This window comes from Pundamilia nyererei, unplaced genomic scaffold, assembly GCF_000239375.1.
Source record: "Pundamilia nyererei isolate P.nyererei 1_Seehausen unplaced genomic scaffold, PunNye1.0 scaffold00138, whole genome shotgun sequence".
In the NCBI taxonomy this organism is placed as follows: Eukaryota; Metazoa; Chordata; class Actinopteri; order Cichliformes; family Cichlidae; genus Pundamilia; species Pundamilia nyererei.
In genome coordinates this window covers 942,172-955,517 of record NW_005187539.1, presented here as the reverse complement: position 1 = coordinate 955,517, position 13,346 = coordinate 942,172, and the positions used below count along the sequence as shown (strand labels likewise).

Below are 13,346 nucleotides of genomic sequence, written 5' to 3'. Positions count from 1 at the left end.
TAGTTTGACACATGTACAAAGTCATTACCTTTGTCAGGAGGTTATTAACTTTTGAGGGAGTTTCATCTGATATTTGTAAGGTTGGGCATTTTGATTATGTAGATCTTTGTAAAGCAAGTGCTTTTTGCACATATTGGGACAGACAGTATGAGAAATATGTGCAATCAAATAATTATTTAAAATCATTATGAAAATCCAATTAATAATGTAGGAACTTTAAGAGAATACAAACCTGAATGTTTGAACTGCCAATGCAAAGCTGAGCTTCCTCCTTTGTCCATTAACTAGGACAGTTACAATCAGCTGCTTTGATGATCTCAGAACAGCTAGACAGACATCAAAATCTATATTTTAGTCTTTAATCTATATTACACATGTGTAATACTTTCTGTACAACCTGGAACCTCATTTAAATTTGGATCCTTGAGGATCATTTTCTTACTGGACCACATTCAGCATTTTTGAGATTTCCCCCCCTTCTCTCTCTTTCCACTTGTGCCTCTGCAACGACCACGAGATGTCCTTCAGTGTGTCAAAATGGCAACCGTTTAATTTTCATTTCATTTCTGGACAGAGGACAAAGGAAGTCTGCTGAATATTCTCCCTCAGACAGCTGGTGATATCATAACAGTCAGCCTGGGCAGTCCTGCAAAATTTACAGCCACAGGCATTCAAATGTAAAAATAAAAAGCAACACCCCAGAAGCATGATTGTGATCGTGCTTGTGATGCTTCACTGCAAACTCCTATGTGGTCTCTGGACTGTTGCCAGAGACAGGATGTACTTCATGATTGCACTTTTTATCATTAATATCTGTTATTAGAGTAGCACATTTTGCTCTTGAGCGGTTTGCAGTTAAAAAAAGACTGAAAACTAAGAGAAAATACAATTTACTACAAGTTCTACAAGTCAAATCCATTAAACACTGCAAATGAATCTCATTAGAGTGCAGCAGCCTTCACATGTCATGTATTTATTCCTTTCTCTTCTCTTAAAACAGAACTGGTCATCCCTGCTACAGGAAATGTCTTTTACGCCATGACGTCATCTAGTGTTGATTTCCTGCTAAGAAGGAAAGACGGGAACTCCCCGTTTGGCTCGCATCCGATCAGCACAGAGACGAGCGCCACTTTTCCTCGAATCAAGGCCAAGGGAAGGAGACTGGTCAGGAATCTTTTTTGACATCAGATTTTTGTCTGCTTTGTCTACCGAGGTGGAGTTCTCTGATGGTCTCCCAATGTGAATGCAGAGTGAGCTCTCACGGACAGTAAATGTGGCCTTCTCTGTCCAACACAAAACCTACACATGCCTTTCTCCTGTGCTCCTGCCAAGCTCACCAAAACACCAAGAAGAACTCTGCTTGTGTTTCAGTCAACATCTCCTTGCAGGAAGGTGTGGCAGATATTTCAGAACTCCAGCTGCTGTGTTCAACAGAGCTATTTGCACTTTTCCATGCACGCTAATTTACATCCCGAGGACGAGCAGTGAAAGCCTTTAAGTGTACCTTTGGTACTGGTTCTCAAGTCCCTGTCAGGTAGCACTTGATGCTTTTTATCATTACAACTCACAGAAAGAAAGAGTTGCTTTAATTGCTACAAAACACCAAGAAATCCCTTGTTGTCTTGTGCCTCATCTGTGACTGACATTTCCGAATGTAAAAAAGATGTGATTGGTTGGAATGCGCTTCTGTGATTACCCAAGATGCTGTTGAAGGACTTGAAGTGTGTTTTTTGGGGGGAAATTAGATTTAATGAGATCTGAATCGGAATCAAGACAGTGCAAGTGCATCGTTGTAGCAAAACACTGGAGCTTTTCAAATGAGACATATATGATTTGTATATATTTATATATTTTGTATGTCTGTGTGATCTCAGCATTGTGTGACAGGTCCTCGCGTGACAAGTAACTGTTTCAACAAGGAAAAAAATCCTTAAAATAACTGCAAGAAACAGGCTGACATGTCCACAGAGAAGGACAGCTATTTTAGCTTTTACTCATTTCTCCATAAACTTAAAGCAGCAATAATCAGGATTTTAGAATAACACTGAAACTCTGTTGTAAACTGTTGTAATGAACTGCGGTCAGTTTATTATCAGTTCTGAAGCTCTGCTCAGTTTTTAAGGCTCTTTTAGCTCGTTGTTTTGGTTTTACACTCAGAAATACCACCTTGTTGCAGCTGTCACCAACAGATATTACAAAAGCAGCTCTGATTGGTCATCTTTCTTACCTGACTCGAATACTCATGCAATTGTGAACCAACAGGTGAAGTCAGAGAGCCACATAATTTTCTCAGGAGCTGCTGGAGACCAAAGTAAACCTCAAGGAAGGCTGATAAGGACTAATTAAACCAAGTGGACAAAATGTATTTGCAAAGAAATTTTTACAGTGTCACCTCCCTCAGCTGCACGTGAATGTACGCAGCTGTGTTGCTACGTTACAGGGTGATCAAACATCACTCAGCCTCTTAAACCTCGTGGATGAAAACTGATTATTGCAGCTTTGAACTTTAAGCACTTTTAAAACAGCTTTGCTTCAGTTTGTTACTAGAAAGGAACATAAGTAAGAGAAAAACACTGCCATTGCTAAGTTTAAGGTTTTTCAGGTCTGATACTTTCAACAGAGCATAAGCTAAACTTAATTTATGCAGATTTTCCAGTAGCTCAGCAGGAGTCCATCTTCACTGCAGTTTACACAGACCGCAAAGCCTCAGTTCCAGCGTCGTGGCTTCAGTGAACATCTTAACTTCAGTGTATGTCTCTTTGAAACAAATCTTGTGACCTCTGGTCGTCCCGGGTCAGTGCTGGTGAGGCTCCTTTTACCGGCCGAGGCACGAGCACTGAGGGGCCAGGGAGAGGATTGTGGGTATTAAAAAAAAAAGACGTGCAAGCATGATCCCATGCTACAGATTGTTTTAGTGCCTTTCTCTGCTGGGTGCTCACTTTCTCATGTTTGCATTAGAATGTATACAGTCCACGTGGAGGAACTGCAGACAACTCCAGTGCTGTGTAGTTCCACATCAAAGCTATTTATGCACTACATACAGTATGTCCTATTTTTGTGGTAATAAATTTACTTTTATATGAATTTTAATTGTTTTTGACTGATGTTCAGTACTGAGATGTTTTTCATGCTGCTGAGTATCCCATAAAAAACAATTAAAGTTGTTGCTACTTGTCAAAAACATGGCATTTCTGTTTTTCTTGTGAGGGGTAAACAAAGGAAAGAGGATGCGGATCAGTGACTAAAAATACATATTTTTCTTCGTATCTTTATTCAAATTCAAGACAACCAGTGACAAGACAATCTTCAAGCACAGTCAGGGTCAGAATTAATGTATATATGTGGAAAAGTATCAAATCTAAAGCTCATGCTGGAGATGCACACACACTCATACAAGCCTGGTTAATGATTCAAGTGTCTGTAATTCATCATCAGTGACAGATTGTTATTAAGCACAATCATTCCCACATTTGATTAAAAAGAATTAACCAGCAGGTTTGGAATTCTCCCTGAGAATAAACGAGCTAATGTTTAAAAGCAGAAAATGTCAGTGAGTGAAACGGCACTCATCCCGTTCGCACCAGTGTCTCTTCAGTTTCTCTGAAAACAGTACCCAGTGGTTATAAAGATGCTTGAACTACTAAAGTGCCACTTTTGAGGTTTTTGTCTTTTACAAAATGAACATATTACTCATAACTATTCCAGCTCCAGAAAATCTAAAATTATAAAGAGAACAACTCAATAACCCTTGATAACCACATGAAATCATACTTAACAGAGGAACAAGTAAAATGCTCCCAATGAGTGTCTGTGGCTGATGGAAATTTTATATTTTAGCTAAAGTTGGACGAGTCGATCATTTCATTTGAAGTATATGTCTACTTCTCTAGTAGGTGTGAGTGATGACTGGCTTTAATGTGTAATGTCACGACTTCTAGTTACACCTAAATTAGATGCAGATGTTTGGTTTTTTGGTCACTACGAATCAAATCTGAAATAAACAATAACACCTGCACATACATGAAAGTCATTACTATTTACTGTTAAATAGTAATCATTTGAAGATGAGACTCTATGGACTGATTGAAATATTACATTGCTGTTTGTTGGCATCTTACTGTCATCTACTGATCACTAGATTAGTGTAAAACTTCTGGCAGGAATGTGTTTAAACTAAAAAACTGAAATTGTCTAAATGTTAAAGGCTAAATATTTCACATAGATTTCACTAGATGTGAACAGAAATCTGTAACAAATAAATCCACATAAAACCCTGTTCGCGTTATATTTTTTCACCCTCATGACTCATCATGTCCAAGTTGACACATCTGGCTCCTCCAGACTCTCAGCACTGGACTGTTTTTCCTTGACAGTCCTCACAGTCCAAGGCCGCTGTTCGGTAAGCCTTCCACACCACCGGATCACGATGACACACTGTGCCTCCACCCCGCTTCTCCTCAGCCTCATCTCGGTTTATGTCCCCGACACACACCCAGCCTCCACCAGCCCCAGTCTCACTGGGGCTCACCGCCCATTTGGAGTGGTCCTGGCTGGTCTTGAAGGAGAACGTCTGCCCAGGGTTGAGGAGCTTGATGTTCAGGACCTTCCAGTCATCCGAGCAGTCGGAAGAAAGGATGCCCGTGGAGCGAATCCAGAACTGGACCAAGAGGTCTGACTGGAGGGTTGGGGCCACCCACGCATGATACAGATCTGATGAAGGGGACACAAGATGGATGAGGGTGGGGTTTTTTTTACATTTTTTATTGCAAGTAAACTGTACGAATGCTCTAAAAATATTCAGGGTCACAAAGACAGAAAAGGGTTAGGCTTAGAAAAGACATCATTTCGATTAAGTTGTACCGTTGTCAAAAGAGGCTCCTTTGGCAAAGCTGATGAAGTTTGTCCCACCCTTTGAGGTGAGTGTCACGCTGCGATTGGACACAGGTTTGGCATGTGGAAAGAATTCATATTTCCGATTTCTTTTGTCACAAAGAGCAGCGAGCGAAGGCACCTGGGATGCCAAAGACTCTGGGATGCTGCAGTCATACACATTAGGCTGATTGATCTCCAGCTGTTCTCCTGTGGTGCAAAAGAAATTAGATTTAAAGCAAACCACACCCTATAATAACATCATCCTTTAAGTAAAGCAAATAAAAAGCACTGTACTGGTGACACTGGTTCAAAGCCATTTGACGGACCTGCACTGGAACACTGTGCACAGTAACAGTAATAATCTAAGTGTACATACAATTCAGGAATAACTTTAAAGTTTCTTCCTGTTTGATGCCTGACGTAAAGCAAGTTAAAACCATAATCAGATCTCCGTTTATGTCACACCAGACCAATACATACAACTTCAATTCCAATAGAGCTGAGACAGGGCTGTGTTTATTACTGTGTAGCATTCCCTGGTCTTGTAACAAGGTTACAACAAACAAACACCCGGGAACTGAGAAGACCCGTCGCAGCACTTTTTGAGAGACTTCTTCAGAGAACAGTTTTCCACTTTGTTTCAGTCTATTTTAAATGAGCTGTGAGAAAATGGAGGGGCTTCTGGATCTTTGCACTTGTAGATGTCACAATAAAATGTATTCACAGACAATGATTTCTGGCACTGTTGTTAAGCTAGTGCAGTGATATCTATGACAGACTCTTGCCTGATTGTAATGGAGTGCTGCCTGGGGGCCCACAATACTGATTTTGTTGTTCCTTGCGCAAATTTCTACAGATTCTTGGAATCGTTCCATGATATTATGTTTTGTAGATGATGAGCTATCCAAAGTACTTGCAATTTTCCTTTGAGGAACAATATTCTGAAATTGTTCCACAATTTGTAGATGTACTTTTAACAGATTGGCAAACCTCTGCTTCTCTAAGATGCTCGTTTTATACCCCAATAATGTCACTAGCATGTTCCACAAGCTGTTTCTTTTTAGATCCACTTACTTTTCCAGCCTTTTATGGCCCCCATAACAAAATGAGCTAATATTTTCCATGAAACAGTAAAATGTCTAAGTTTAAACACTGAGACATTTTGTTTGTTTTATTTGTGCACACAAACATTTCGCAGGAATAAAGATTATTGGGGTAAATTAGAAATCGTGTCACTGCATAGTTTGTTGAGCATCGCAGCTTTCACTTAGTTGTTATTTAGACATTATTGCTTATGCTCAGCGCTGTCTGCAGCACATGTAGCAGAGAACCGCCATCATGCAGAGTTAAGCAGGTTGTTATTAAAAATTCTTTTCATCAGCCTCCGGTTTAAGTATTGCTCTGGCTTTACTTTTAACTGAATTTTAAATTAAAGCAACACAAAAGTAAAACGGAAAATAAAATCTTGCTCTCTCCTTTCAAAATATAAACCAAAGCAGTGCATACTGCAGCACTGAAGAACGTGAAAAACTGGAAAAAAAACTTCAATTCTATTCTCTTTATATACATTCATGCATAAGCGAGGCTGAAAATGTCATTTTTACCCATAAAAGCTACGTAATGGCGATGTCTACCAATTGGTCGACTACTCTGGACTGAAATTCTTTCACAACTATCTGCAGTTTCTATGCATTTCTGGTGAGATATTAATAGCATTCAGAGGATGAGTTCTTCTGAGTTTGGTAATCCTCTGACTTTTCGTCCTGTCACCATGAGGATGACATTTTTGGTTTTAATTAAAACGTCTTGACATTCAAACGACTCTCACGATGAATCCCCTGACACACCTTCATCTGGCACAGGCTGCAGAACAGACTTTTATTTGCCTAATACTCTGGTTTGAGGCCAATTGCCCACATATGCCAGCTGATATTGGCATCCTGGCTTAATGAAGAAAATACGTTTGTGACAACTGATAAATGACTTAAATACTTAATGTTTTAGCACAAACTGAAACATAAGCAGTGCTTTGAATAAAAAACAAGTAGCTTAATTAAAGCATTAAGAGGAAAATTATTCTGACAACATAATAAAAACATTATAGACAGTAGTATGAAATCTCCATTTCTCCAAATTTATGTGCAAATGAACGCTGCAAGGTGCTTTAAAATAAAAACACGATGAGGCTGTGCTCACCTTCTGCTGTTTAACCCTGCAGACTGAACACTCTGACACTCTCAGCATGTCAGCTAGAGAGACGAGAATCTGATAAAGCAAATCCCTGCTAGAGCGTGAGGGCCAGTATCTCTATGGTTACATACCTCAGTTTAATTACATTACCCCAGGCACTGCCATAGCAACTGTGCCAACTGCTGGGTCTGCCAGGGAACTGCAGAGGCAGCCGGGTGACATGGTGATGACACCTGTTTATGCTGATTATCTCAGTTCAGGCTGTTTTTGTTGTGTCAATACCTGAGTCGATTATTAAGCACCAGACGATACTTGAATCATCTTCTACGGGGAATAATAATAATTGTAGATACTGACACAGATTAGTGATTAAATGTGCTTAAGAAGTTTTCATTATTAGTGTGTAACATATACCGGCATAAATCAGCAGTATTTTTGAGCACCACATGGACATTTACTGTTTAGGTGACCTTAAACAAAAGAGAACACAGAGGGAAATCATTACTAACTGTTGATGGAGGCCCGATTTTTGTCTTTTTCTTTAAATAAACAATAGCAACCATGATCTGTTTAAAAAAAGAGGCAAAATTACAGGATAAAAATTCATCGCAACGCAGAAAAAGAAGTACTGTATGCTCAAACATTCCTGGGGAAGGACTTTCTTAACCTATCTTGTGATGGATGACCCTCGGCCATCCCGGCACTAGATGTCTCCATTTTGTTCTGGTTTGTGCTCTGCTTTGTCCTGTAAGAGCTGACAGGGGAGTAAATGGCAGCATGAGCTATACCTGCGTGTTCACCTATAAAAGCTCCCTTCTTTCCGCAGTCACTCTCTGGTGTGATCTCAGTGTGATCCTTGGGTTTCTCTGCCATTCATCCATACATAGTCTACACTACACGACTGACCCGCAGACAAGCATGTCTAAATTTAGCTGTGCTTTTGTAAATCAGTTGTGTCTACCAAGTTACCAGCTCACCTTGTCTCCTGTTCTTTGTCATAGTCCGTTAACTGGATTGTGACAAAGAGAGTATAAAAGTTGTCTTATATGTAAGACTAACAATGAAAATATGCTTTATAGTTTGAAAAAATTGCACGATATTGACTGGTTGCTTTATACTTTCCTTGTTTTCAGTCCAACAGACAGAGTTCCAGTGAGGATGTTCATATTAATCGTAATCAAATAAGCTCTGCGGGAAAAAAACTAGTTCAGACTGCGATAAAGATTCAGTGTCAATCAGGCTTTTTTTTTTAATTCTTGACTACCTGGATTTTGTCACTGAGAGGACAGAAGCCCAAACAGCAAGCAAACTAAGTTGTTTTAAAAGAAAGAGGAAGAGAGCTTAACTCATAAGGAGGATAAACTGAGAAATCTCACTAAAGTCAAAGTATGAGACAAATACTGATTATTTTCAACTGTGAATGATGCAAAACTACTTTTGTAGGGTTCAAGAATAAAAGCGGAGCTGGAGATGAATAGAGCAGGTCGTCCTTTATGTGGACAAATATAAAATAGCATTAAACCAAAACACTTTGCATGGTTGTCTTTTTACTTTTTCTTTTTTTTCTTTTGTTAATGGACTGGTATTCGTATAATGCTTTTCTGTTCTAACTGAGCACTCAAAGTCCTTTTTACAAAAAGCCTCTTTCACCAAATCACACACACATTCATATAAGCTATATTTCTATACCTAAGAACTTTGTATAACATTCATACAGTGGATGCATAGGGTGACTTGGGGTGTAGCATCTTGTCCAAGGCTACTTCGACATGTAAGCTGGAATAGCTGGGGAATCAATCCTTCGACCTTCTGATTGGTAGACGGCCCATTCTACCTCCTGAGCCATAGTGGGAGGGAAGGGGGTGACTTAGAGAAGCCAGACTACTGGGACTATAAGAAACTTACAAAAACTTTGCAAATACATATTTTACTCTATTTAACAGCTGCCTCGTAGCTGAGATTACATTAAACTGAAATGGAATCTCTTTTTATCTCTATTTTATTTAGTATATTAGAAATTGGTTGGCAGAACATCCAACAGCTTCTGTGAGCCCCAGTTTGGTCTGCAGGCCTTAAGTTAACATGGTTAAGATGTTTGGCTGATACAGTAAACTACATAAACATGAACTTCTTATTTGTAATCTCTCACAAAATACTGCCACAGGCTACAACAGCTTGACTTTTTAACTACCAAGCAAAAATATTACCCTAATAAAGATATGAGATTGAAAAGAAACTCTTCAGTTCCTTGTTAATTAAAGCATATTTAGTCAGACCAACATAACTGCAGACAGGGAACAGAATATGAATCGTCATTAGCTGTCTGGACCTTCTCCTCCCAGCACTCATACTGTGATTGCAATCTAATACCATCATCCATTTAAACATCCTCATTAAGTGTTAACTGCATTTTTATATCAACTCTTTCTTCGCTAAGAGGCCACATGGCATGGCTCCAGTCTTACCGATGGTCTGGAAATGGTCGAGCGGGTATGTAACACAGATGAAGTTTTGCCCATTATTCTCCCCGCTGCTGGGGTAATAATACTCCCCTGCCTGTTGAACAGGAGGAAACTGAGGGGTGCTGTGGACCAACCAGAAACCCTGATTTTTATCCAGCAGCACAACACCTGAGGAGCAGAGATATTAAAATAGTAAGAAAAATACATCAGACGTTTTCCCTGAAGATGGTTAACGTGGACATTCAAGTGAAAACAAAATATATTTATCTATGCTCATTTGTTTTTACGCATCAGAGGAAATGTAAGTAATGCGCATTAATCTGCACTTCTTTTTTAATAAGTAGAATTAGAACATATAAATGATGAAAGAAGAACGTGAGGTTGATAAGGAGATGTTTCAACATGTTTTTATTACTATAACAAATCTTTGCCAGACTTTTTTTTGCCCTTGTTGCAGCATTTTTAAATCTTCCTAGTATCAAATTTCTAATGAACATACTGTATACTTTTCATGTAAGTAAAAAGAGGAGCTTGAACATGTGATAGGTTGTCTTTATGCTTTTTTTTTTTAACGTTGATTTAAAAAATTTTGCTTTTTCCATCCATTCGCTCTTTATCCACGACCAGGTTGTGGACAGGGGCATAATTTCCAGGGGGGTTAGGGGGGGTTTGACCCCCCCCCCGATAATCAGACCTAGCCAATATAACAATAATCAGAAATTATGAATTATCTTGCATAAAAAAGCTGTTGATTTTCTTTACTCGTTTCAGGTATTACCAGCAAAATAGTTGCATGTTTAATCATCTGGGAATTTACGCAGATTTATTTATTTATTTAGACGGAGATCTTTACACCCCCACCTCCCAATGTTCAGCACAAAGTTACGCTGATGGTCGTGGACCAGTCTAAGCTTAGATGCCCAGATGTCTCTCTCCCTAACCACGTTATCCAGGGGGACTACCAACATGTTCACAAGCTAATCAAGAGATATAATCTATCTGGCAAGTCTCAGGCCTACCCCAGATTCTCCTCCTCTTAGGACATGCCCGGAACACCTCAACTGGCTCATTTTGGTGTGGAGTAGTGCCGCCTACTCATCTCATTTTTTTCATACTATTCCAAGATTTTGGAAAACAAAGCTCGAAACTTTCTGCAGTCTTGGGACAATCAGAGAGCTCACCTTTCGTGTGACCCCCTCTGCTCTCACTGTTATGAACCCATCTGTCACCAGACGAGTCCTCGTGTGGCTTCTGGTCATTGTAAAGGATGTATGCAATGTCTGTATTCTGTAAAAAAACAAAAACAAAAAGGTTTTTAACTGTAGCTTCATGCATGTGTACTCACCGATCATAGAAAATGTAGAATCAAATGTTTGCACCTCAAAAGAAAACAAACAAATAAATAAAATGGCACACACTGACATCCATCACTTTCGGCGATGTTAACCAATACAATTACGCACAGATGGTTGTATCCAGTAATTTTTGATTCAGAATTGTATCCACAAACTCTCTGACATGTTTTGATGAATCTATCAAGTTTTCAATTAGTAAATGACCTTTTCTGCCTCCTAGTTGCACAATCACCAGCCAGAAAGACAGATCACCTGAATGAACAGATGCAGTTTCACTTCTCATTATATGTTTGTTCCTCTGATCTAACAATGTCAACTGGATATAGCAGATGTCTGTGAAAAAAATGCTTATTATTGCATATCATGTTGGTGAAACAAGAAGTCTTGTGACTGGGGTCACAAAGAAGAAGCAGGAAAAATTTAAATACCCTAAGCTCAGTGGTTTTCTAGGACTAAAATCTGCATGTAAGCATAACTGCTCTGCATGTAGTTAAAGCAAAGAGTTACTGCAGTTAACAGAAGTCGATGCACCAGCACTGTCTGTCACTTTTGGCTATTGCGATAAACAAAAATGTATTTTAAGTTTTGTGAGCCGTAAGAATTGGAAGTTCAACTCAACTTTATTATACATGGTTTTAGGAGAATATTACATTTTATCTTGTGACAAATCAGTATTTCTAAAACATGACATCCTTTTTGGGGTCAAATATAAACTGAAGGTCCACTCATCTTAAAACAGCTGACGTTTTTTTGCCTTTTAGCATTAATTGTGAATATACTAAATCAATTAATAATAAGGAACTTAAAAGAGTATGATAATCACATTTTGAAGAACACTTGCTTTCACTTGGGTGTTTTTCCAAATGAAACTGAGCTTACAGTTTTTAAACTTTGTACTCAGTTCCACATTTGTAGCAGAAAAAAGAAACCTGATGGAAACAAACCTTCCCCTGCGTGTACAGCTGTCCGACCGTCCTGCCCAGGGCGCTCGTGGTGTCATTCACTGTCCCCTTCCCTTTAGTCCATCCATCACTTCCTTGGTCCAAAAGCAAATACATCTCACCTTGTTCAGGAGACTTACTGCCATGCTCTTTGGGAAGTTTGTATATATAGAACCTAAATCAAACAGAGACACAGACAGAAAGGCTGTACATGTAAGAACTGCTTATATTGGTGCATGTCTGTAAATGCTAAACTGTTATTGAAAATATTGCTTCTGTTTAATCAGAATAATACATCTAGGTTAAAACAAACAAATAAGGAGGACTTTTGTACGTGATTTCTCAGGAATTGTTATCAATGAATTACCAATCAACAGCATCTCCTTGGTCATTGTAGCAATTGATTGGTGAGCTGCTGCCCTCTAACGGCACGTAGAGGATCAGCACGGACAGGAACAGAAGCATCTAAGAACAAGAGACAGAGATATTAATAACTACGGTTAAATATGTGTATATGTGTTAGGAAATTAAATGATGAGTTCACGTTCAAAATATTTGGTTGAAGCTCATTTTTTCTTTTTACCAATAATGACTCCTTCGTTAAGAGTTTCAGTATTCTCAAGTAAAAGTACCAATAAAACAGTGTAAAGTCTTTTTTGTTGGAGTAGAAATATTAAAGTATATGCAGAAAAATGTCCAGCCACTGAAGGGTTTATTTATTTATTTATTTTTATATTTTTCATACCCATGCATTAGTGGCTATACACTATCATCGGTAAGTTATAACCTCATCTTGTGACTTGTTGGAAAATGAATGAAAAGAAACATTTAGTATTACCGTAAAAACTAAAGCTCCTGACTACAAAAATACTGTATAAAAACAGAAACAAGGATTTTAATATGAAAACATTTAACTAATATTTATCTTCAGCTAAATCTAATAATACTTATGGTTTGATCCTATAAATCAAAGCACAAGTCACTCAGTCGCTGGAATCGTTAGCGGTTACAGATAACTGCGATAGAAAAGTGAAAAGTGCAGTATAAGTTTGAGTCAACATACCCTCACGTATGTTCTCAAAAAAGTCTTGTTTTATTTTGCTGCACGAAGATCGGCTGTGGCCTCAAGTTTCGTCTTCTTCGAGTACATCCCAGCCTACAAGTGTTTCCTACAGGGACTGGTACGTGCTTGTTTTGATCTCGGCCGAAAGCTCCGGGAGGAGACAATGACGTATGACAAAGACAACGGAGCGATCGCTACCAACGGCAGACATTACATTACAGGGAAATTATCGCACTAAAGAAATAAAATCCAATTAATCCTAAATAGCTCTCACGGTTTAGGTGTGAAGACTGTTTTAAGTGCTCCAAAACTTCGAAACTTATCCTTCTCAAAAAGTCCTAGTTTCATGAAGTCATGTGGTTGATGACGTCAACTGGTAGGCGGTACTACCCTGAAAAGCGGCTATTACAAACACCTTTCATAATATAATATAATATAATATAATATAATATAATATAATATA

At 38.7% G+C, this 13,346-nt stretch overlaps 2 protein-coding genes across 2 annotated transcripts in view; one reads left to right on the top strand and one right to left on the bottom strand.

The window, feature by feature from the left end:
• rgl2 (ral guanine nucleotide dissociation stimulator-like 2) overlaps positions 1 to 3,200 on the top strand; it is a 31,942-nt gene extending 28,742 nt beyond the window's left edge. Inside the window, exon 20 of the mRNA XM_005744043.2 lies at positions 1,001 to 3,200. Coding sequence (XP_005744100.1) covers positions 1,001 to 1,182 — 182 coding nt within the window. The 3' untranslated portion in view covers positions 1,183 to 3,200. The remainder of the gene's footprint in view (positions 1 to 1,000) is intronic.
• A 48-nt stretch (positions 3,201 to 3,248) lies between these two features.
• dnase2 (deoxyribonuclease II, lysosomal) lies at positions 3,249 to 13,237 on the bottom strand. Its single transcript, XM_005744042.1, has 7 exons — positions 12,884 to 13,237; positions 12,188 to 12,285; positions 11,824 to 11,995; positions 10,706 to 10,811; positions 9,528 to 9,692; positions 4,861 to 5,079; positions 3,249 to 4,710 (listed from the first exon to the last, which is right to left on the bottom strand). The coding sequence occupies exons 2-7, from the start codon at positions 12,283 to 12,285 to the stop codon at positions 4,346 to 4,348; spliced, it is 1,125 nt and encodes a 374-aa protein (XP_005744099.1). The 5' UTR covers positions 12,884 to 13,237; the 3' UTR covers positions 3,249 to 4,345.
• Positions 13,238 to 13,346: the final 109 nt, after the last annotated feature.

Bases quoted from the DNA above. Each gene is read 5' to 3' on its own strand.
- dnase2 (XM_005744042.1), bottom strand. From the start codon at position 12,285: ATGCTTCTGTTCCTGTCCGTGCTGATCCTCTACGTGCCGTTAGAGGGC. The intron at 10,812-11,823 runs GTTTGTTTCCAT...GTTTTTTTACAG, and splicing joins AGCTGTACACGCAGGGGAAG to AATACAGACATTGCATACAT. The intron at 4,711-4,860 runs GTACAACTTAAT...CCCCTTCATCAG, and splicing joins AGGAGCCTCTTTTGACAACG to ATCTGTATCATGCGTGGGTG.